The sequence below is a fragment of the Ylistrum balloti genome, unplaced genomic scaffold, assembly GCF_031769215.1.
Source record: "Ylistrum balloti isolate Yb309-2 unplaced genomic scaffold, AGI_CSIRO_Ybal_v1 Utg370834, whole genome shotgun sequence".
Taxonomy (NCBI): Eukaryota; Metazoa; Mollusca; class Bivalvia; order Pectinida; family Pectinidae; genus Ylistrum; species Ylistrum balloti.
In genome coordinates, this window is record NW_026782481.1 from 56,154 (window position 1) to 83,304 (window position 27,151).

General features: G+C 34.1%; 1 protein-coding gene across 1 annotated transcript; it reads left to right on the forward strand.

The window, feature by feature from the left end:
* The first annotated feature begins 843 nt into the window (after window positions 1-843).
* On the forward strand, window positions 844-23,943 carry LOC132558867 (MARVEL domain-containing protein 1-like). Its single transcript, XM_060223486.1, has 5 exons — window positions 844-921; window positions 13,967-14,140; window positions 15,918-16,088; window positions 16,812-16,925; window positions 19,312-23,943. The coding sequence occupies exons 2-5, from the start codon at window positions 13,991-13,993 to the stop codon at window positions 19,462-19,464; spliced, it is 588 nt and encodes a 195-aa protein (XP_060079469.1). The 5' UTR covers window positions 844-921; window positions 13,967-13,990; the 3' UTR covers window positions 19,465-23,943.
* Window positions 23,944-27,151: the final 3,208 nt, after the last annotated feature.

Here is a 27,151-nt window from a genome sequence, read left to right on the forward strand (position 1 = left end):
TTATCTCTATAAGATGAATTAGACCGTGAAATTTCCAAAGAAAAAATATCAAAATCAATTCCTATACTAACACAATGAAATTCACATGAAATAGATGGTATTCTTAATTAGTGTTAACTGTATGGGGAAATTTTACTTCTACCTACATCATGTACGTTATTTATTGAAATTTTAAATTCTGGATTTTTTTTCTCGTTGAGTGATCCAGTGGTAATTACTCCGGTGCATAAGAAGGATGAAAGTGTTATCCAAATAATTTTTGAAGTACGAGTTTATTCAGCTGTCTTGGCAAATCATTTACATCTATACTTGTTCGCCGATTGCTGAATTGGAATGAATCGTATGACATAATATCTGATGCCCAGATCGAATTTTTTTTCTGATATTAATACAATCAATGCTATGTTTGCTCTACGTTCTGTTCTTGCAAACACAAAATTGTTACCCGATGCACCTTTCTGCTATATATTGAATGTGTGGTTTCCAGGAGAGTTATCAATGAAAGAAGAATACAAAGTTTTGCCGAGTATTTCGGCCTTTGAAAAAAGGATTTTTTTTTCATTTTTCAATGGTTTATTAATGTTGGTGCCGTTGTTTAAGTATTTTGACTTAAAAGGGTGGCTAATAAAATTATGGAATTAAAAAAATGTATATTTTCCCCTTGTGGATTTTTAAAAAAATATATATTATCATTTATTGAATAGCACATTTTATCAGGGATGGAATGTTTGTGACTATGCTGGGGAAGTGTTAGATTGGATTACCTGTCAATGCAACGTGTTAATTTAAGCAAGTGGTTGAGTTACCTCCCTTTGCGGCGTTTCCTCGATGAAAAACACATAAATATTTCCTGTTGTTTTGGTGGTATCTCGAGCCGATCAAATTGCACATTTGTAGGACATAGGACGAGGATTGGTTTGGGTAAGTATTAGATAAATAGAATTGCATAGACCAAAATTTTCTTTTGTATTTCGACACTGACGGAGCTCCGTGTAAACGACTTGTTATGAGAACAAGTTTGTAACTTCGTAAACGACAGGTTGTGGGCGGGTCGATAGTCCCGACTCTGAAATATTAACATTGACGGATAGTCTTATGTTCATGAATCACTGCTAATCATAACTATTATTTTAGTTTTATGTTGTGAACAATTAAAGCAAAATATTTTCTTCAAATATTTTGACGAGCTTTTACAAAATGCGCTGCTAGTGTAGATGATATATAATTAATGTAAAAATTATCGATTTTATCATGATCAGCTGTACAGTGTTTATGATTCTATCTTCATGATCAGTGTATTACTTGTAAGTCATTGTATATCGACTAATAAGATATGTTAAACTTTACTAGTTTGTACAAACCAATTAGTCCGAGAGTCGCAATATTTAGTTTTAAAAACAGCAAATCAAATACCATTTCCCTCTTCACTTGGTTTCACACTAATCAACAAAAAATACATATACATTGTGGTAGTATTAATATATTGCTTCCGCTACGGTTTAGAACAGCGACCCTGCATACCATGCACATTACTGTTTGAGGTGAAGGGGGCATTCCTTTAGTGCATAGTGCAAGAAACTAAATTCTAGTTACAACTTATAGAATCCAAACTACTATAATACTACAGTGTTTTTCCCTTCAATAGTACTAGCTCAACCCAGACTAATTAAACTTTATGAGAACCAAAACATGACCACACAATAGTTTTTTATTCTTTTTGGGTCTTATCACATCAGGTCATATATGAAGATTATTTTCTCAGACAATTTGCAATTCACCAATGCTGGATCAATAGAGGTATAATGTTATCACACTTAGATGCCTTAACCTGACCAGGAAGAGTATGACTCTGTGCTAAATGGCCATAACCCATAGTCTTCCTCACTTAGGTGGACACTCAACTCAAAGGCCTAAAATAGTTTATGGTTATTCAAGAGACATTAGGTAAAAAAGTTTCTAAGGAAAGAAATAAATGGCAAATATCTAAAGTTAAGTTGTCTGTTATGCAATGAGGACAACATGTACAACCTGGAGGGCAGCCAAGCTAGGCTACATACATGCATGTAAAAGGAGCAGGTCAGTATAGCTTGTTTATATAGTGTTAAGCACAGCTGCTGTCACTCAGCTGACAGAGTGTGCTTCTTTGGCCAAACTATTATCACGTCAGAGACCTGGGTTCAGTTCCTTGGTGGGGCACTCAACAGGAATGTGTAGTGTTCCCTGTTTCCTCATACAAATATGACAGAGAGATATTTCATTAAAGTAGACTGGATTCTAACCTTGGACCAAACCTTTTTATCTGGTATGTATCTGTATACCCAAAAAGATATATACAACTCCCCAACATCAATATATACTTATTGCAAGCTCATGTGTGTCACACTGTAATGTATTTTAATTTACACTTAGCTTAAAGTCATATTTTCATATATATTTATCACAATAGGTCGTGGTATCATGTATATTAGCTCTTTTTGATGTAAAGCACTAAATTTAGTTGAATATATAACAATAATGAAGGTGATTTTACAAGGTATGACTAATTGATCACTTCTGGAGACATATAATAGATATACAATTGATTTATGGGACTTCATTATTGAAAAAAAGTGACTCCCATATGTACATTCAAATTTGCAGAGGCCAAATACATTGTAAGTAAGAATCATCAACTTGCATAAGTTAAACAGACATATAAAGATCTAGAGAAAAGAAGTCTGCAATGTGAGCTACACCAATAACCCCAGTGTATGTGCAATACCTGAGTCCATGTTCAGTCCATTTTACCATAACTACTGACATAAGTCAAAACAGTAATCTTCTTTAACAGAATTATTCTGGCTGAAATAAAATCATAGAAATAGAGACACTATACAGCTCATAGTTTTCTTGAAATTTAAAACATTACAAAAAATTATTAAAATCAGGTATTTTCCTAAATTTGAAAAAAAAAATTACAAACAAACATCAATTGATGCATAGGAAAATAGAAAATTGAGAGTCTTGCCAGCTTGATACATTTTGGAATTGAATTAAATAAATTGATATGTAGTTTTCTAAATTTGGTGAACACGGAAAGGAATCATTCAAAAAACATACACACATCAAGGCTTGGTGACATGTGTCTTGCCACTTACTGGTAGAAAAGACATATCAACAGGTGTGTATTTATGCTTCTCCTTTCCAGTTCCTGCACAATATAAGTGTACAAGCTTCCTGTATATGTGCTTAATGCTAGCTAACTGAAACCTGGTAAAGTGGGATGTACTATAATATTGTCTTTTGTGCATGTAGTATTATTACCGAGTGTTGCTAATTGAATGGAAATAGAATGTGTCAATGTTCATGTGAAGTAAATGCACATACAATATTAACAATTAAACTACACTAATTGTATACAGTTGTTATAGGTAAACTATTTCTCAGTAGTAATTAGTATATTAGGATGTATTATTTACACAACTTCCTCCGTATCTTCAACAACATGTCAATCAAACAGTCTTCTTTTCAGTAGCAAATACAAGTTTAGAGCTTAGCATAGATAACATTAGTGAATTTGAATTTTCAGAAAAGTTTGAGAATATGTTACATCATGAGTGAACTTTTTGAAGCCTTTATTACTTTTGTGTCACAGCCCCTAAAATATGTGACCATTGAGACATGGGTGAACCATTCTAAGCATTCAGTACTTTTGCTTCTGAGCCCCTAACATGGGTGTCCATTGAGACATGGATGAACAATTCTTAGCATTCATAACTTTTGCTTCTGAGCCCCTAACATGTGTGTCCATTTAGAAATAGGTGTGCCCATCAGTTTTTCAAGGCAAGTCCATCACATATGAGGACCCATTAGTAGTTCTTTGCAAGTTCATCCCAAATGAATCTATCAATACGTACACATACATATGTGTATGTGTGTGTGCATGCGTGCAGGCGTACGTGCGTGTGTGTGTGAGAGAGAGAGAGAGAGAGAGAGAGAGAGAGAGAGAGAGAGAGAGAGAGAGAGAGAGAGAGATAATAAAACATATATATATAGATGTTTTATGCAATTCGATCTCTTCTCACAATATATACAAGGCATATTCCTTATAGTCCCATGTTTTACATGGGTTTCCTTCTTTCTTCGTGGTTTTTTTTAGGTGGTTATCACCATCTTATATGACTTTATTGAGTCCTTCTGGCTGTTGGGTTCTCAGAGGGTATGATGAAGCTTGAATATCCAACATTTGTTTTTACAATAGATCAAATTTTAATGCTCTTATCAACTTTATGACACATTTTAAAAGGCATATGGGATATGAAGGGATTGCATTGGCCTGGTGCAATTTACAATTCAACCAGTAAGAATCAGAAAGAAACAAATCCAAGGCTATCATTGATAGTAAATTTTAAAAATTGTATATGAGGTGGAATTCAACGTCATAAAAATTATGTTCCATCCGCTCCTTTTTATATCTCCAAATCACAATTGCTGAATGAAACATCAGTTATATCAATTGAAAGTCCTCAAACAAGGATATAATTACCAAAACATTTTGTAACATTATGAAATGTTTTTATCACAATTTCTGTTTTAAGTTTCATTTGGAATAGACACCATACCAATTTTTTTGGTGTCCATAGTCAAGAGAAAATGATTTTACCATCAAAAAATAAATGTATGTTTTCAATTTACTGAAAATTTGCTTCCTCATTCATGGGAAATGTTCATCCAAAAGATGAATGTGTTGAATTTTAGATCATTGCCAAAAACAGCTGCTGGTATGAAATTATTTTCATTTTAATTTGCTTGGTTTGATATAAAATTGTACTGTTAATAAGGGGAAGAGGTTATTATGAAACTCAGCAAACAATGGAATCAGCATTTACTGCTCATTTTGTGAAGGGGTGCTTTATATATAGTCATGTACATCAGCCTGGATCACTTATTTGAAACCAAGAAAAAAGAGTAAACATGATGCAGATTGTAGATTGTATCAGCCTGTTAGTACACAATATGTATGTCATTGAGCACGACAAAATGTTCACATACATGTACCTCTACGGGTGTGCATAGAGTGTGAGTTGTCATACATCAATTGAAGTTTTGGCAACCACCTAAGGTTTGTAATGAAGGAAGGGAATGTTGAATCTCTGACAAGCAATATAATACCAGTGATAAATGTAGCTGGTGTATACAAATTGATGCACAATGGTGGAGCTGTGTGAGTGGTACATCAGCTGTAGATGTATATCAATGACACCAGAGATCTGCAGTCTGTTCTGGGAGATCTGAGAAACTCTGACAGGAAACATTAATATAAACCTGCTACTTAGGACAGGTAGCTTTAGTTTGAGATAAACAACACTAACATAACTCCTTCACCTTATCAGAATGACCATCAAACAACACTCTTTATACACAAGTAACTCATATAACAGTCACCATCAAACAACACTCTTTATACACGAATAACTCAAATAACAGTCACCATCAAAGAACACTCTTTATACACAAGTAACTCATATAACAGTCACCATCAAACAACACTCTTTATACACAAGTAACTCAAATAACAGTCACCATCAAACAACACTCTTTACCCACAAGTAACTCATATAACAGTCACCATCAAACAACACTCTTTATACACAAGTAACTCATATAACAGTCACCATCAAACAACACTCTTTACCCACAAGTAACTCATATAACAGTCACCATCAAACAACACTCTTTATACACAAGTAACTCATATAACAGTCACCATCAAACAACACTCTTTATACACAAGTAACTCATATAACAGTCACCATCAAACAACACTCATATTCACCATACACTCTTTATACACAAGTAACTCATATAACAGTCACCATCAAACAACACTCTTTATACACAAGTAACTCATATAACAGTCACCATCAAACAACACTCTTTATACACAAGTAACTCATATAACAGTCACCATCAAACAACACTCTTTATACACAAGTAACTCATATAACAGTCACCATCAAACAACACTCTTTATACACAAGTAACTCATATAACAGTCACCATCAAACAACACTCTTTATACACAAGTAACTCAAATAACAGTCACCATCAAACAACACTCTTTACCCACAAGTAACTCATATAACAGTCACCATCAAACAACACTCTTTATACACGAATAACTCATATAACAGTCACCATCAAACAACACTCTTTATACACGAGTAACTCAAATAACAGTCACCATCAAAGAACACTCTTTATACACAAGTAACTCAAATAACAGTCACCATCAAACAACACTCTTTACCCTTGAGTAACTCAAATAACAGTCACCATCAAAGAACACTCTTTATACACAAGTAACTCATATAACAGTCACCATCAAAGAACACTCTTTATACACAAGTAACTCAAATAACAGTCACCATCAAACAACACTCTTTATACACAAGTAACTCATATAACAGTCACCATCAAAGAACACTCTTTACCCTTGAGTAACTCAAATAACAGTCACCATCAAAGAACACTCTTTATACACAAGTAACTCAAATAACAGTCACCATCAAACAACACTCTTTATACACAAGTAACTCATATAACAGTCACCATCAAAGAACACTCTTTATACACAAGTAACTCAAATAACAGTCACCATCAAAGAACACTCTTTATACAAGTAACTCATATAACAGTCACCATCAAACAACACTCTTTATACACAAGTAACTCAAATAACAGTCACCATCAAAGAACACTTTATACACAAGTCAAACAACACTCTACACAAAATAACAGTCACCATCAAACAACACTCTTTATACACAAGTAACTCATATAACAGTCACCATCAAACAACACTCTTTATACACAAGTAACTCATATAACAGTCACCATCAAAGAACACTCTTTATACACGAATAACTCATATAAAGAACACTCTTTATACACAAGTAACTCATATAACAGTCACCATCAAAGAACACTCTTTATACACAAGTAACTCATATAACAGTCACCATCAAAGAACACTCTTTATACACAAGTAACTCATATAACAGTCACCATCAAAGAACACTCTTTATACAAGTAACTCATATAACAGTAACTCATATAACAGTCAAATAACCATCAAAGAACACTCTTTATACACAAGTAACTCATATAACAGTCACCATCAAACAACACTCTTTATACACAAGTAACTCATATAACAGTCACCATCAAAGAACACTCTTTATACACAAGTAACTCATATAACAGTCACCATCAAAGAACACTCTTTATACACAAGTAACTCATATAACAGTCACCATCAAAGAACACTCTTTATACACAAGTAACTCATATAACAGTCACCATCAAAGAACACTCTTTATACACAAGTAACTCATATAACAGTCACCATCAAAGAACACTCTTTATACACAAGTAACTCAAATAACAGTCACCATCAAACAACACTCTTTATACACAAGTAACTCAAATAACAGTCACCATCACAAGTAACTCAAATAACAGTCACCATCAAAGAGTACTCTTTATACACAAGTAACTCAAATAACAGTCACCATCAAAGAACACTCTTTATACACAAGTAACTCATATAACAGTCACCATCAAACAACACTCTTTACCCTTGAGTAACTCAAATAACAGTCACCATCAAACAACACTCTTTACCCTTGAGTAACTCAAATAACAGTCACCATCAAAGAACACTCTTTACCCTTGAGTAACTCAAATAACAGTCACCATCAAAGAACACTCTTTATACACAAGTAACTCATATAACAGTCACCATCAAAGAACACTCTTTATACACAAGTAACTCATATAACAGTCACCATCAAACAACACTCTTTATACACAAGTAACTCATATAACATAACAGAACACTCTTTATACACATCAAAGTCACCATCAAAGAACACTCTTTATACACAAGTAACTCATATAACAGTCACCATCAAAGAACACTCTTTATACACAAGTAACTCATATAACAGTGACCATCAAAGAGTACTCTTTACCCACAAGTAACTCAAATAACAGTCACCATCAAAGAACACTCTTTATACACAAGTAACTCATATAACAGTCACCATCAAAGAACACTCTTTATACACAAGTAACTCATATAACAGTCACCATCAAAGAACACTCTTTATACACAAGTAACTCATATAACAGTCACCATCAAAGAACACTCTTTATACACAAGTAACTCATATAACAGTCACCATCAAAACAGTCACCATCAAAGAACACTCTTTATACACAAGTAACTCATATAACAGTCACCATCAAAGAACACTCTTTATACACAAGTAACTCAAATAACAGTGACCATCAAAGAACACTCTTTATACACAAGTAACTCAAATAACAGTCACCATCAAAGAACACTCTTTATACACAAGTAACTCATATAACAGTCACCATCAAAGAGTACTCTTTACCCTTGAGTAACTCAAATAACAGTCACCATCAAAGAACACTCTTTATACACAAGTAACTCAAATAACAGTCACCATCAAAGAGTACTCTTTATACACAAGTAACTCAAATAACAGTCACCATCAAACAACACTCTTTATACACAAGTAACTCAAATAACAGTCACCATCAAAGAACACTCTTTATACACAAGTAACTCATATAACAGTCACCATCAAAGAGTACTCTTTACCCACGAGTAACTCAAATAACAGTCACCATCAAAGAACACTCTTTATACACAAGTAACTCAAATAACAGTCACCATCAAAGAACACTCTTTATACACAAGTAACTCATATAACAGTCACCAAGTAACTCATATAACAGTGACCATCAAACAACACTCTTTATACACAAGTAACTCATATAACAGTCACCATCAAAGAGTACTCTTTACCCACGAGTAACTCAAATAACAGTCACCATCAAAGAACACTCTTTATACACAAGTAACTCATATAACAGTGACCATCAAAGAACACTCTTTATACACAAGTAACTCATATAACAGTCACCATCAAAGAGTACTCTTTATACACAAGTAACTCATATAACAGTGACCATCAAAGAACACTCTTTATCGGGGTTTTCCATGATTTTGTTAGTAGTAGGCTGTGTAGTGAAAGTAGGAGGCTGGCCTGCCGTGAACGGAACATTATTATGGAACTGGATTGGTGTAGGCCGCCAAATAATCAAAGTAGTCAGTCAAATTGGCCGGCGGCCGGCTCTTATGGAAAACCCTGATTTATACAGGAGTAACTCAATGTATCTTGATTTCTATGTTATTTAATTAAGAACTTGTAAAAGATGGAGACGGCAGGACATAATAGTTCTGTGAAGAGCCTAGGCCTACATGGTATGCAACCTCGGTAAAATTCCTGGTGTATGGTTCTATTTCAGTGCTCCAGATACAGAGAGGTCCTTGCTGTTATGTTCTTTCGCAAAACACTTTACCTCAATTGCTCTGAATGGCATGCAATGGGCCTCCTGTATGTTGTTCAGTGAGGCAGCCATTAGCTTTTTAAAGGAGACCCTACTTCAAAGTGATTCAAAGTGATAATTCAGTGTAGTACATCAGGCTGTTTCTTTTTGGGCTCTCAGGTGTCCCTTACACAGAAAACATTGGAGAAACCCCCCTCCCCCCCTCAACCCAACCCCCATACCAACCCCTCCAGCAAACCACCTGGAGAGGGTACTTCAGCAAAGGAATAAGAGAAATTAAATTGTCAAATAACTAACCATATATACACAACTGCTGGACCATTGATATTTGTACAACACATTTCATATTTGTATGGTTTAGTGGCTATGGACCAAAACCGACCATGCTTTATGCATGAACTTAGGCAAGTGTGTTCCACAATTTAGTCATCAAATTTATGCATACTTCCCTGGGGGATTCCTACTAGGACACATAATATGTCAAAGCTCATGGATATATTTTTGTAGAGGTTGGGTGTTGTGTTATTGCTACATATACTATGTCATACAGGATGTGACCTCTCCAGTTTGAATATCATCACAATGGAAAGCTTTGGCAGAAAATTGAAGTCATCGATGTACTACTTCAATGTGATATATTTTAGACTTCAAAGTCATTAAGCGTTCATTGAGAATATATAACATTACATTGCATATTATGTAGCAAGCAAATTATCTGCTGATATAGTAAGGCAGAATGACTTGTCTCCAAATACATCGTTATGTCTCTGAAATATTGTTAAGTCAGGATACTGGAATAACATATCTTTTTGTTTCAATTTTGATATAGTTACCATGGAAATTGTATTACAAAAATACAGCAGGATTAGATAGGATGTCAGGATACTCTGGAAGTCAGATAACACTGTTTCTATACACATTAAGTATATAAATTTTCTACTAAAGTATATTCAAATTATGCCTCACTGACTGAGATCAAACTGGATACATGGGAATTTATAAATACAGGCCATGTATTTATCATCCTTTCAGTACTGCTGTGTGTGATGTGTTAATGCTAGAGGGTGACTAGGGGTGTGAGTCAGTATATAATCCTCACATTGTACACAATGTAAATGGTGTACATATAGAAAAAGTGTGATCGTATCTGGTTATAGCAGACAAGTATATAAACATATCTACAGCACATCTCTAGACCCCAATATACAGTGTGGTCAAGCTATCTATAATATACAGACCCCAATATACAGTGTGGCCCAGCTCCCTGTAATATACAGTGTGGTCCAGCTCCCTATAATATACAGTGTGGTCCAGCTCCCTATAATATACAGTGTGGTCCAGCTCCCTATAATACACAGTGTGGTCCAGCTCCCTATAATATACAGGCCCCAATATACAGTGTGTCCAGCTCCCTTAAATATACAGACCCCAATATACAGTGTGGTCCAGCTCCCTTTAATATACAGTGTGGTCCAGCTCCCTATAATATACAGTGTGGTCCAGCTCCCTATAATATACAGGCCCCAATATACTGTGTGGTCCAGCTCCTTATAAGGTACTGGCCCCAATATTAATATAAAGAGTGATACAGCCCATTTGATATTTTCTGGCCCTGATATACAGACATGTTTGTTGTTAGTGTAATCACTCTTCTTAGTAAAGAGGGAGAGGGATTGTGGAATCAGTTTGTGTTTCCATGTGCGCTGCATGCCACCAGCCTTCTGCATACGTATGCAAGATTGTGGTAAAGATCTCACAAGACTTCAGTCATTTTCATACTACATCATATATCATGAAGTGCTACATTTGATTACAATTTGGTGGTCATTGGTAAAGGTTAAATGTCAAAGGTCACCATTGATCACATTGCAATAAAAAGATTGTGTACAAGATTGAACTTCATACAGATTTATTGTAAGTTCACACCATAGCATCACACCATCAATATCTACACCAAATTAGATTTAGGTGGTCATCGGTCAAGCTTAAAGGTCAAATGTCACCCTTGACTGCTTGTGTACAAGATCTTGTGAACCTCTCAACAGATTTTAACTTTCATATTCACACCATAAAATGATAATATTATAATACTATCAGCATATAGCTAGATATATTATAACATTTATTACTATGATTCATTAAGAGTGGCTATCAAGCTAGCTGAAGGCTGTAAGAAAGATTCATTGTCCACTATGTACATGGAGTATTTAAGTCAAGTTTATGCTACTGCAAATATATTAGCACAGTGTAGGTATAAGCTAATTTAAGTGTGATAGAAAAATACATAAACGACTTCCTTTCATTGTAATTAGATCCCTACTCAGGAAGTTTGTGTTTCTGAATAAACTGAAATCAAAATCTGTTGTCCTATTGTGGTTGTATCCTTGGAAGGGATGTCATGTTTCACGACTTAACTTGGAGATATCTTAGTTTTTTTTTATAATTTCCTTGCAAAATACTTTCTTATTGTATGAACTTAGGGATGAAGCCCTATACAAAATATGCTATAATGAATTACTTTGTCCCTTATTCAAGGTTACAGGGGTCAATTTTTTTTATCCCCACCCAATAAAGTTGGCACGATATTCAAATGGATTCCATCCGTCCATCCTTCTGTCATTCTGTCCATCCTTTCGTTCAGCTGCTGCTTTCCCCATAATATCTTTTGAAGGACTGGTTGGATTTTAATGAAACTTGGTTTGTACATTTGTTACCTTAATCCCTTGTCTATGTTTGATTAACGTCGAATTCTGCTCATGTTGAAAGAGGCTGCTTTCGGCACATTATCTTATAAAGGAATGATTTTTAGGAAACTTGCTTTGTAGACTTATTACCGTAATTCCTTATTCCGGTTTGATTATCGGCAGATTCTATGCATATTTTATGAGACTTAGTACCACAGTCCTAAGTTTGATTATTGGCTAATTCAGCAAATAGCTAATGAGGCAGCTGTGACCTGAATAGTTGATTGCTTTGCTCAGGATATCTTCTGAAGATGGGATTTGATATATAGTTTTATTATGTATGGAGACCAATTAGATAAGGCCGCTCTTACCTTATTGTATGATTGCTTTCTGCAGAATATCTTATAAAGATATGGTTACTTTCATTTTACAGCATTCAAAACAAAATGACCACAGTAAGGAGATTACTCTTTTAAAATGTATACATTGACCGATTATGATAAAAATTGACATATTAGTACCTCACGACATTCCAAACATCATTGAAACGTTTTCATGTAACTTGGTATATAATTACTTCCATCGATGACTGATGGGAATATGACTGCTTGGAATACGACTGCAGGAGTGTTCAGGGGACACATCACTGAAATTACGTGACAAATATTCTAGCGTTACCATGGGGTAAAAAGAAGGGAATATAAAGGTATGATAAGCTGATTTTACTATTCACAGTATTATACTACTAAATTGTAATTATACTGATCACTTTCAATGGGACTTTATACTGAACTTAAACAATAAATGGTTTCAATACTTTGGTTTTCCTTGTTGCTCACTTCAAATGTATAAATTTTACAAATAAACATGGGCGTTGGATCTTGATGACTATGTCCTTGTTTTAAACTTTTAAACAATTTCTTCTGACTGACTGACTAATCAAAAGGTGCAGTAGCATTGTATTTGGCTGACAGGTTTTATAGAATAAAGCCTGAAAAAAAAAGTTTGGAGGAAAAAACAGGAACTTTATTCAAGGGCACAGGGGTTGACTTATTAAAACCCTAAAACATCTTCTTCTGACAAAGCAAAAGTCACAGAAGCATGGTATTTGATTTGTACGTTCTTATGATGAATATTGACAAAACTTTAAAAAAAAAAAAAAAAAAAAAAGGAAAAAAAATGACCTTAACCCATAATTAAGGTCAAAAGGGGCTGATTTGTTAAAACCTTTAAACAACTTCTTCTGACAAAGGTTGAAGAAGTACAGTATTTGGCTTGTAGATTCCTATGATGAAGACTGACAAAGTTAACAAAAAGAAAATACCTTGACCCTTAATCAAGGTCACAGGGGTCAAACTTCTTAAAACCTTAAAACAACTTCTTCTGACCTACCAAAAAATGTAGAAGCATGGTATTTGGCTGATAGGTCTCTGGGATGAAGCCCAACAAAATTTGTGAATAAAAGCAATGACCTTAAATATGGTTCAAGGTCATTTGAAAATGGTTCAAGGTCATTGACTTCCTGCTATAGATCTTGAAGGGTGGCGGTGGTTGGATGGTTAAGGTATCTGACTGTTTCTATTACTAGCCTTCCACCTCTGGGTCGCTGGTCAAGGCCTACTTGAATTGGAGAATTTGACAGGTACTGGCCGCAGGTCAGTGGCAAGCTCAGGCTCTTCTCCAGCATCCAAATCTAGCACGTCCTTAAATGACCCTGACAGTTGATAGGATGTAATTCAACATTAACACTAAAGAACACAGATATTTTCTTACCATAGGTAACTTGTGTCCTGTTTAAGTATATTTGGGATGGTTGGACTTCAGACATCAACATAAGTATCTCCTCTTGTTTACAGATCTAGATCAGGTAAAATAACAGGATGACAGACTACAGTTCACCAGCACCTGGTCAGTACTCTGTGACCACAGAGACCACAATGAGTGCATCAACAAACCAACAAAAACCTTCCATTGGCCTGGACAAGGATTGGCTCAAGAGCTTGCCATCTTACCTCAAGATTGCTGAAATGGTGATTACACCTATATGGACATGTTATCACAGCTTTAAATTGGAAATATTAAATGCTGGCCATATATATATATATAAAAAGAAAATTGTTTTAAAAAAAACACAAGAAAAAATTAAGGTAGCATTTTGCAAAACGTTTTCACAGCTTAGCAAAATGCTAAGTTAACTTTTTCTTGTGTGTTTTTTTAAACAATTTTCTTTATATTATCACTTGAGTATCATCATTAACTATATTTTTTATATATATATATAGGGAGAGTTAATAGTAGCCCTATGTAATGATAAATGAAAATTGATATATATTTACATTTTGTATATGGGTTTTTGAGGATAACAAATGTCTTAGTTTCAATGAAGATAATTTATGTACTTGAAATTTTTGAAGGGGTTAAGAAGTTGATCAGTGTCAATGAAAGCGGGTGGGAGAGGGAGAGGGAATGTGTTTGCCACCCGGGTAACAGTTCTGTTTTGTTTGTACTATATAGTTGTAGCAATTATGGACCAAAGTTGTATCAGTGAGTCAAATATCGAAGGATTTTGAACATGTCAGTCCAAACTTCATGTAAAAAAACTGTTGTACATTGTACCTTCATCAAAATTTAAGTACTTACCAGGTATATTATACACACCATTAACAAGCAAGGTAGCCAATTAGTCATGGAATTTTGTGTATTTTAGACTTAAGAAATGAAAGTAGGAAAGATGAAACTTATAATTCTATTGAATTCTGGTTCATGAAAAATTTTTTGCTCACCTGGTCCAAATAACCATTGGATTATGTCATGGCCAGGCATCTGTATTTTGTCCCGCGTCAGTCAATTTTTTAATAAAAATTGCTACTAGTTATGAACGACTGCACAGATTTTGATCAAATTTGGTCTAAAGCAACATATTAGGCAAGTGGAACCAAGTTTGTATAATTATTGGTTCTCGGCCCCTAGGGGCCTGAGTGTTGGGGTCCAATATGGGAAATAGTGTAAATTCTTTGAAGTCCTATGTTCTACTGCAGGAATGATTGGATATTGCCCAAATTTGGTCTAAAGCATTCTTTGGTAAAGGAGAATCAAGGTTGTATAGACAATGGGGCCTGGTTCTTGGGCAGGGAGTTGTGAGGCCCAATAGTGGAAATAAAGCAATTCTTTTTCAAACCTTACTCCTGTAGAAATGATTGGATTTGAGATAAATGTAGTTCTGAAGCATTCTCAAGTGAAAAAGAATCAATTTTGTAAAATGGTGGGTCATGAGGGGTGGGGCCTAATGGGGTAATAGTGCACATTCTTTAAAATCTTACGCCTCCTGCAGGAATAATTTGATTTTGCCAAAAATTTGATCAGAAGAATTCTTGGGTGAATGAATGTTGTATCACTATTTGGTATTGGCCCCCTGGGGTGGGAGAGGAGCAGCTTAACAGGGAATATAGTGCAATTTCTAATCCTACTCTTGTAGGAATGATTGGATTTTGCCCAAATTTTGTCTGACACATTGTTGGGTGAAGGGGAATAAGGGAAAGACACCAAATTCTTTAAAATCCTTCTTCTATAGAAATGGGAGGATTCTGTCTGAAGCATGAACGGTTTTGCTGATCTCCCTTACTACAGAGGGTTGGGGCATAGGTTGTGTGCTTGGTATTTTGAACCCTTTTTCCTTTAGTTTTGATGAAGCAATTTCAGCCAAGCAAAGCCAGGGTACCAATACAGGCCATATGGACCTCTTGTTCATTGATTCTTGTATGTTGTGTCAAAAATTCTATATATACACTGTATTTCTTGCTGTTACAGGTTTTAGATCTGATCCTTTTCATCTGCGCTAGTGCCAATATCTACTTCTCCAACTCTGGAGGGGGCTGGGTCCAGTTTGTGGCTATATCTGCTTTAATCACAACACTGCTCTTCTTCCTTTTCCATCTGCTCCGAGTCATCGGCAGATTGCCGGGACCCTGGGGTTTGATTGTAAGTATAATATTAAACCTACTTATCATCATTATTATTAATAAGTATCGATAATTTATGAAATGATGATGTATTGATGTATCTGAGTGTATATATGGATGTGTATGAGGGTGTGTCTTGTTTGATATATATGTTGATGTTATTACTATTTCTGAAGAACTAAACAGATCATTTCTCTCTGTTAGTTCATTTTATAAATCACTAGTTGTGCATTGTTATTGAATGATATCGCTACTTTTACTGGAAGGACTTTTGTCTGCATACATAGGTTTTCCATTGTACTGTATTAGCCATGTTCAACATTCAGAGCGCATAAAAACACAAAACAAGAAAAGTGAACACTAATGAGGACCTAATGAAATTCACATAATGGTGGCCACTTAGATTCTTGCTTGTGTTTTCTAAAATGAAAAATTCTTAGAGCTTTTTCATCAGTTTGCGAACTGGAAACTCACGGAAGATTGTGTAGCATAGCTATAATTTTTAGCAATGATTCATTAAATACCGTCACAAACTAGCAAATTACAAAACACAGAAATATTTGTATTTTTTTTAATGTAGTTCAAAGTTCATTTATTTATTTTTAATGTCATTTTACAAAGCAGACAAATGTTTCTGTTCATGTGAAATATATGTGTGAAAGTAACCTCCCTTACAACAGCTAGTAGCATATATCTATATTTGTGTATTATCGTTCTTGAATATGTTTGATATCTATTACAGGAGTTCATCTACTACATAGTTTATGATGTGTTAATACTGATAGCAGCCATTGTAGCAGCAGCTCTCACAGGAACTACCAACCCTAATGGCAACGGTGCTATTATAGCATCTGCGGTAAGATTCTCTCCCTCTCACCATCCAATATAGTTTTATATTGAGGTACAAGGATATTTCGATATCTCAGTCATTTATATGCTTACCACATTGAGTCTTTAAAAGTAGGATCTCAGGTGACTTACTGATAATGTGATCTGTTTAGTCCTTTATGCCCCCTCTTTTTAAAGGGGTGTAAATTCTAGTGCTTATGAACCAGGTGTTGCCTCAGGTATTGACAGAGGCAGACTTGAAACAACAAATCAATTTCAATCAAGTATTTAAGGTTTTTGGACTCGAAGGGTCATGATGACCTATAGTCATTGAGCTTTGTTCGTTGCTTTGCGCCGCCTGCTGTGCGTCAACTTTTTACATTTTGAACTTCTTCTAAAGCTTCACCAGGGAGATTGAGCTCCAACTTGTATTGAATGATCCTGAGATGATCATGACCAAGTGTTGTTATTTTTCAGGTCTGTCTTAAATCCAAGATGGCCACCATGGCTGTTATCTTGAAAAACACATTTTAAACTTCTCCAAGTTCCACTGGTGCCTTTGAGCTATAATTGGTGGGAATGTTAAGAAAAGGTAGCCAACAATGTTTTGTTATTTTTCAACCTTGTCAAAATTTTGACATGGCAGCTAGGGAGGCCATTTTGTAACTTGATTGTGCAATCATGGTTTTCCTATGCAACACCTATTTCAAACTTCTCAAGTTTCACAAAAATTTCAAAAGTTCACACAATGGCTATAGGGTCAGATGACCTAATAAAGATGAAATATTTGTGTGCTCATTGATTCCTGTGGGATTTTTTTAAAAGGTTAAAGTGACATGTTTATAGTTTTCAGGTCATCTGAACCGAAGGGTCAAGATGACCTATAGCCATCGTGTTTCGTCCGTCATCATGTGCCATGCATCAGACATAAATTTTTTCTTTCAAACCCTACTCCTCTTTCATACCTGGATGTATTTCTACCAAATTTGATTTGGTGCATCATTGGATGAGGGTTGTCTTTCTTAAATTCAGATTTTTGGGTCTAGATACAGGGTCCTAAATGGGAGGTACTGAAATCAGATTTAAAACCCTACTCCCCTTAATGCTTGGTCGGATTTCAACAACCTTTGGCATGGTTCATCATTTTGGTTTAGGCGATTATTTCTTCAATTTAGAAATTTGATTTTACCCCTATGGACTTTTTGGCAGGGCCCCAAAAAGGGAAATTAGTCAATATTTTGCTTCAAAACACTACTCCATTTTAATGAATGCTTGAATGGATTGCAACTAAATTTGGTCAGAAACATCATCGAAAGTAGGGAATCATTTCTTAAATTCAAAAATTTGATTCGCCCCCTAGGGACTTCATTTAGATTAGATTTTGCTTCAAATGCTACTTTCTGAATGCTTGAATGGATTACAACCAGATTTAGTCTAAAACATCACTGGGAAATCATTTCTTATATTCAGAAAGTTGATTTGACCCTTAATCAATAGGAATGACCTTGACCTGCTTGAAAGGTAACAGGGATCATATATGTTAAAATCTCTAAATGATTTCTTCTCAATAACCAAAAGGCCAAAGATGGTGATATAAGGCCTGTAGCATTCTAGGATGAAGGGCTACGAACTTTGTTAATATGAACAACATCACTTTCAAGGTCACAGGTATCCTATCTGTCAAAATGTTTAAATGACTTCTTCTTGATAACTAAAAGGTCAAGGTCAAGGTATGTGGCTTACTTTTCAACAAGCAATGCATTCCGAGTAGTGGCAATTATGTAGTACATAAGTTTGCAGAAAATGTCTTGGTTAACCAACAATGTCTTCTATGTAAGCTGTAGAGTGATCAAGCAATTTATTTTAGGCCTATTTTGCCTCTTTCATATATAGGTCTGTATAGTCAAATGACCGTTAAGGCCCCATGGGCCTCTTGTTTTGATTAAAGTCATACTTGTCATGATTATAATATTACATGTTATACAAGTAACACTTTCAGGTATGTACCAAAGCAATCATGATCACAAATAAAAATCATCTTCTATCAAATCATGAAGCCAAGGATCATTATACTTATCAGCCAGTTTGTTTTGTCAATAAGTTTTCCACTCGTCCAAGTGGACAACCTATTTTTTTTATCTGACTATAACTGATATTGAAGCGCTTTTTATTCTGGAATATGATAACTACTGTTACTTAATAAATATTGTAGGACAGCCATAATAATCTTACATTGAAATAACCATATTGCATCTATCAAAAGACAAATGGACTCCAAATTCTCCAACCTGTCATTGATAAAGGTATAATATTTGCTAAGTCATGATGTGCAAAAATTTGAAAATTGCCAGGGATGTGTTGAAATATTACAACAGTAATGATATATTAAGGGATTTTAACATTTCCACTTGCAGTTGTTTGGCTTTGTAACACTAATTGTGTATCTGGTCGACACATTCTTCATGTACCGAAACTGGCAGGCTGGTAAATTTACAGCTGGAGGAAGTTCCACCATGCAAACCACAACCACCACTTCTACAACGTATGAAACTCGCACTCAATACTAAGCTGTGCCACGAACGACTCCACACCATGCTGTCAGGATATACAGCAGCATGTATCGGTCATCGGGATGATGTGAAACTGTGTTGTTGAAGATTTGCTTAATCTTTTTATTCAGGTTTACAGCAAAATAGTTACACTTGACGGTATGTTGATAACTGCTTAACAGATTAAAACAAGTCAATACAGTAGCTTTATGGGGGAATATTTAGGCTTATCATTATAATCAACCAATATTTAAATTTTTGTTACTTAAAAATAGCTGAATTTTCTGGCATGTTTTTCTCAAAAGCTTTTTAACATTTGTTCCCATTGATAGACATCTTATAATTTTTTTTTTCACATTTGAATTAATATATGATACATTTTTTCAAATGTTCATGAACTCGATTTTTAATAACATCATTTTTTTTTTCTCACCAGCTGTAACAGGAAAATATAAATGTTAGAAAGTGTGCAGAGTTATCCCTCTTTGGTGGCTTGCAGTTGAGAGTGGGTAAACTTGAACTTTTAATAACTTTAGCCCTATCTTTAAAAGAGGTAATTAAGGAAAACTTAGGCTGAGATAGGCGCTAGGCATAGAATATAATATGATACTTTTATTCAGTGCTTTCCAGATATGTTGTAAATTAGGTGGGCTTATTACAAAGCACGGATAATTACACTGTAATTATTGTTGAATAGTGTTTGTCGGTATTGGAATAGTGTAGTTAGTTGCATTATTGGTGCGCCCCTTTCTTGGTATGCTAAGGTGTACTTTTTCATGATCATATACCAATTATGTTTAGATAGCAGTGATAAAGAAAAGTTGTTAAGAGTGTATGGTCTTTTTTTTGTTTTTTTTTTTTTTTTTTTGTTTTTGTTTTGTGTGTAATAAATCTGGTTGTGTTGACTGTAGTTTATTTCCTGATCAAAAATTTTGAAGTGCTGTCAAAATTTGAAAATATTCTTGTCAAAAGAAATTTATAATGCACATTTGTATAGTTTTAATAAAAATGTTAAAAACCAATTTTTATTGAAAATTGATTGTGATAAAGGAAAACAATTTGAATCCTGCTCTATGCTCTATGCAAGTATCTTTTATGTTGAAAAGACAATACTCAGCTATTTATTGTTACTAGAAACATCGACTTGTACAGAATTTGTTTTCTGGATCAGACATTCTTTCTGGGTTCTAGCATAATGAAAAGAAAACAATTCAACAAAGATCTGTTTTATCTCTCACATTATTATATCAGTTTTATTCATTAATTTACTGAATATGATTTGAAACAAAAATGCACTTTTTTTCTTAATTCAGCATTAAGACGTATATAAGACTGTTTCTTTACCTGAAGTTTGAACCATTATGTATCATTTACATTGTATAATACAATTAAAGATTTAAGGTTTGTTATGTTTTTGAAATATCTTTGAACAGGTTTTTTTTTCTTAAAGAATTCTCACATTAACGAAGTAAATTGATCTTATTGTGTTATTTGACCCATACTTAAAAACGTCATAGTACTAAGTCCTCGAATGATTTTGATACTGATAAATTTATATATTTGACATTATTTAACTTGATGAATGTTTTGTGTTATGTTCTGTGAAAAGTATTGCAGTATTTAAGGATCTAGATCTGATTGAGTACAATTTCTGCATAAATAGATTGATACTGTAGTACAAAGTACCTATAGAAAAAAAACAGATTAATGTTCATTTACACATATAATAAATTATATACCTTTATTTATAGGTTTGTCAAACTATATACTGTAAACCTTCTTCCTTTCAATGCTATTAACTTCTGTGATTTCAGCGTCATGATAATTTATTTTCGTAAATTCTGAACCTCCATTGTCAAAAATTGATGGGCATTTTCTCCATTTAAACCCCATAGGGAGCCCCATTTATGGTCTTTTTGGTCAAAAGATGCAAGTTTGCCTTGGGACTGGTGAGGGACAAAGGTCAGTTAGTGACCATTTCATAGACCGTGGTGACTTGACACTTCATTAGCAGCAAATGTGACACAATACCCTGAGAAATAAATGAGTTGAATAATCTCCAAATTGAATCCAAACACACTAGCGATCTTTACCTGAAACTTACAAAACATCAGAAGCAAACATTCATGAGAACAGACCATTGTCACCTGTACTGTATAAGTAGATTTGGGATGAAGTTAAATCACGAAAATTGGGTCGGTGATCCATGTTTTAATTTTCGAGTTTTATTTTCATGATTATGTTACGATCGTGAAATTTGTAAAAATAAATCACATTCAAAAGAAAGTTGGTTTACAGTAAATTGTACGTGCCTAGACCTTCATCAACAGGTATAACTTATTTTATATGATGTACATGTATGATAAACCCTGGATGTATCAGTATTAAAATTATGTACCATTATGAATGAAAAGATCTTCATTGATTTATTGTTTCCAAATGGGAAAAAATTGACACTTTGATAACACATCTACTGAGTTTTGCTTGGATTAAATGAAAGGGTTTTATTTAAATATTATTTCACAAGTAAAAATGGTAAAAACTCTCTGATATAGTTCTTGTGCCGTGACCTTGCGTACTGTATTTATGGGTACTAGATCACACTTTTATTTATGGCAGCTTGATGTTGTATTGTTAGTTTAGTGGTGTGAAATCATCCCTTAAAACGTAATATGTTTAGCTGTGTTTATATAACTCTGCTACTGCAAGCAAAATAATGTGAGTTGGATTTAAAAAAAAAAAAAATTTTTTTTGCAAAATATTAAAACCTTAATTGGTGGTGATTGATACTAAAGAGGATGCCATTGAAAGCTATTTAACTTTAATGAACAAGTACATTATCCTAGATTTTCTTGCAGTAATGGTTTTGTTTAATAAAATTCTGTGATACAAGTTGCAGATAAACAATGTGCAACTTTAAGCACAATTAAAGAGAAAGCACATTAATTAATTTCTACTATTTTGTGAAATAAACAAAAAGAGCTTTCTTAGCAGCATATTCAATTATTTACAAATTTAGTGAACATATTTGAAAATATGAAAACCTTTCCTAGTTTACAGTTGCTCTATTGCATATGCAATGTTCTGAGGAGAAATTTGATAAAAAAAAAAAAAAACTCCTCGGTATTGATTTACCGACTTCATTACGTTATAGAAATACTCTTAGACTTGTGAAATACTGGTAACATTATAGTTCTTTAACCCTTAATGACCTTTCTGAAGACTTGTCCTCTGTAGAATTATCTAATCTTGGACTATTTCTGAATCTCCAGTCCTAGTTGTTTACCTCTTTTCTTTTATATTAAACAGATTATTTCTTTATTTCAGAATTGGAGAATTTATTCTCAAAATCAATTAAATTTGCATGTCAATGATATATATATATATATATATATTGGATTAATGAGTTTGAGGCCTTACTATATTTTTAAACTGTTTCTCCTCTAATTGTGATGATTGTACTGGCTAACCTTCATTCTTGTCATCATCTTCTGTTGTACAAACACATGTGTACATAGACATCCTATTTAATAGGTTAGACATATTAAGGGCTTTTAAACTGAAGTAGTAGAGCATATGATATGTGTATATATGGATAAAGAATTATTATAAGACCTGAACTAAAACCTGTTTTGCTATGGTATAACACCCAGAAATGTCAAAACTCGCACATCAGATACAGTGATCATTTGAAGGCAATAAATTGGTAACCCAGAAGATTTAAATCGTGTTATGGTTATGGTTAAAGACAAAATTCCTCGCACACATATGTTTTTTCTCTCTCTATTTTTGTTTCTTCAGTAATGAATTTGTTGGTTATAAATATTCCAAACTTGAGAGTTTTTGTCAACAAGGATTATTGATTGAGCATTTTTAAAGATATTATGAAGTACGAGTATCATTTAAGATATAAATGCATGCCTGATTGAGTTAGATGTACTAATATCTATATTGTGATGTAATTCTGTCCTATATTCATTATAGAACATTAAACATAGCTACATAAACTATTGATATATTTGATTAGTGCTGCATCATAGAAATCTGGAGAAAATGTTTAGAGTTATTTTTGTTGAATTGTCTTTAGAGTGTGTTGAAATTTTCTTTTTCTTTATATGTTTACTAAGTTTGACTTTTTTTTTTAAGAACTACTCGAGATCACTCTCTTCTACCAAAGGTAAAAGACATGTATACATTTCTAGAGGCTTAATCAATTGTACCTGGATCTAGAATCATCAAATTGTATACACAGTGGTGGGTTTTTTTATTGTTTTTAATAATTAGAATATTTAATATTATCATCACTTTCTATAGGAGTATTGAGATAGGGGAAAAGATATATTGTAATATACATGTACCAAACTAGTCTAGCATGATTGTTATTAGGAAGACTAGAACTGTATCAATATGTCCTGTTCTGTCTGTAGTGTGTATAAACCATCGATATATTGTATATAGGCATTGTATCATATATTAAACAAATTAGTGAAATTCAAATTGGTTGTAGATTTGTTAACAACAAGTTCCAGTATTACGGAAGGGTTCTTTTACTCCATCCACTCACATTCCCTCTAAGTTACGTCTTTTTTTTTTGGTACAATATGGAATGTTGTTCGTGGGTTGGATAATAATTGGTTAAGGCACGTCTTTCATACAGGACAACAGCATAGTGTTGGTTCACCCATTCTAATCTTCTAGAGTTACTTCCCTTTAATTAGTCTCGCTAATGGTAAATTTATCAGCTTGAAGACTGAAAGCCTACCAATAGAATGGGCATTATTAGGGTTATCTTGGAGTTCACTGGTATATTTACAAATTAAGACTCCATAGGTGGGCCTGCCTGTTTGGTTAATCAGTTTTCCCCATAGGTGAAATATGTAAAAACTAATCCTTAACAGGTAGTCTGGAATTCAAATAACACCAGACAAGCACTTTAACATTTTCTATTTTCCAGGTATTTTATATTTTTCTGTTTTCATTGAAGATATACATGCAACTCGTATTTTAAAAAATTGTAGTTTCTTCCATCGCTTCAATCAAAAATACATAAATTTGAACCTAGGAAAAACCTTTACACTATCTGACTTGTGATAAGCTTATCATGGTTTTTAAATTAACAAGCAAATACAAGAAATCGACTGTACTACATCTTTATTGTAAGCTCAACATAACATCAACAGTGTAACAACATTGACTATAACAAGCTAGTCACCAAAACAATTCTATAGTACCATGCTCTCCACTAATTGGTATACACTTTCCTTCCAGTAAAGTTTTTACTACTTTCAGTCTTTCATTTACCTTGCCCACAGTCGTGCAAGTGTGCCTGGTAGATTACTTGCCCTTCTGTAGTATAATACCCTGTAAGTCTTAGTCCAAATTATTCTGAAGTTCTATCAACATTTGTATATGAACTTGGAATCAAACTTCCAGGCAATATACAAAAGTCTACAGAACATCAGAATAATTTGGACTACATAAGCCTATACTACTGTTTGAGTAGTTTATATAGATCTTTCCCTCAGTCAAATATATTTCTTGCCCTTTAAGTAAACAAAATCTTTCCTAAATTCTAGTATCATTCTTGTTCCTGTTCAGTGAAGATCTGGCACAATGCCTAGAAAATCATTCCTTAAAACTTATACATTTTTGGGATTCTCAGCAGAGTTTAATCTTGCCCTGAGGGAAGCATAGATTGCTTGCAGTCAGCCTAGACTAGTATATTACTGGTACGAATCCCAAAATCTACACCAAGTTAAAAAGGTCTTGCCTTCAGACTCATCAACATCTTGCCCTCCAATATTTACAATATAAACAATCCATACCTAAAGCAAGACAAAAATTCTCTTCCAAATATTTGCTCAACACTTTAAGTAACATGAATAATCTAGAATGTTGCCATTTAAAAAATACCAGCAACAAAAATGGAGGCAACAAGTTACATACTCGACATCAACCAGTTGACATTGGGATAAGATATTCTGATGTTTATGTACATCAATTCAAACATTGAATCCCCTGAGTTTAAGTTGTAATCATCTTTTTAACCTCACAATAGATTGCTCTCACTTAAACAGCTTAAAGATGATAGTTCCGGACACAAGTCAGCTACTCGCACACAATCTAAATCTACTATTGTCAACAACAAAAATCTGTATATTGAATTTACTTATGTTAGTTTTCTGTGCATATTGTACCAATTTCATTTGGCACATGTACACACAACACACCAATGTCTGGAAAGCACCTACCAATTTGAACAGATGAGCGTAAAACTCCACGTAATCTGTGACTGTAAAATGACATTAAAACCTATTTTGGTAGATCAATGATAAAAAAGAGATTTGAAAATAAAATCAGTAAACTTTGAGTCACATATTTCCTGTCAAAATCGAAAACTCTGAAATCATAAACATCACACAAATGCAAAACAAATCTGGTGAAAATAAATACTGCAGTATATGTAAGTTTCCCAGAGCATTAAAATCATAATTGTACAGATTGGGAAATTGTTTTTCAGTATGCACTGCTATATCCGGTAACACAAAATATCTCCCAAAGGTGACTAAGACATGTGGACATAGAAATATTTACTATAGAACAAGCACCTTCACTGTGTAATCATTGTCAATCTTACAAATAATGTGACCTGTTTGCCAGCCATTTTACATAACCTAGCTCTGCCATTTAATCTTCCAACTTTAAACTAAGTCTTCTCATTAAGACAAATGATATACCATATATACACCTTCAGTAGGTAAATTTAGTTGCACTCCAGATGTAATGGTAGAGAAGAAAGTAATACCAAACTCCGACTCAAACACAGAAACTCCTGAGAAGGATGTAACACCAGACTTTGACTCAAACACTGAACCTCCTTGGAAGGATGTAACACCAGACTTAGACTCAAACACAGAAACTCCTTAGAAGAATGTAACACCAGACTTGGTCTCAAGTACAGAGCCTCCTGAGAAGGATGTAACACCAGACTTGGTCTCAAACACTGAACCTCCTTGGAAGGATGTAACACCAGACTTAGACTCAAACACAGAAACTCCTTAGAAGAATGTAACACCAGACTTGGTCTCAAATACAGAACCTCCTTGGAAGGATGTAACACCAGACTTAGACTCAAACACAGAAACTCCTGAGAAGGATGTAACACCAGACTTTGACTCAAACACAGAACCTCCTGAGAAGAATGTAACACCAGACTTTGACTCAAACACAGAACCTCCTGAGAAGAATGTAACACCAGACTTTGACTCAAACACAGAACCTCTTGAGAAGGATGTAACACATGACTGGACTCTAAAACTTAAACTTTTGTCTCTAGAAAACATAAATTCTAACCTCCTCCTCTGTCTTTGATAGTTACTATGTCCAGTCTTCTTAGAAATCTATAGTTCAAGAGTGTTATGCCCCCCAAAAAAAGGCAGTGTGTATGTCTTGCAGTCCAAGGACAATATTGTATTTGGGTTTGAATCACTCTGCCTAAGTATTAATTATTATAATAGACAAGTTAGGTAAAGAATAAACCAGGTAAAAATTTACAAAATCACGATACTATGTAACAACAGTCACTACAAGTTTTAAGACTACACAGACACTGTTATATTTCATCAATACTATAATACAAAGGTACATTTGGACATCACAAAAAGCCAAAAACATCAACATCAAGGGCATCCACTTGAAAGCACAA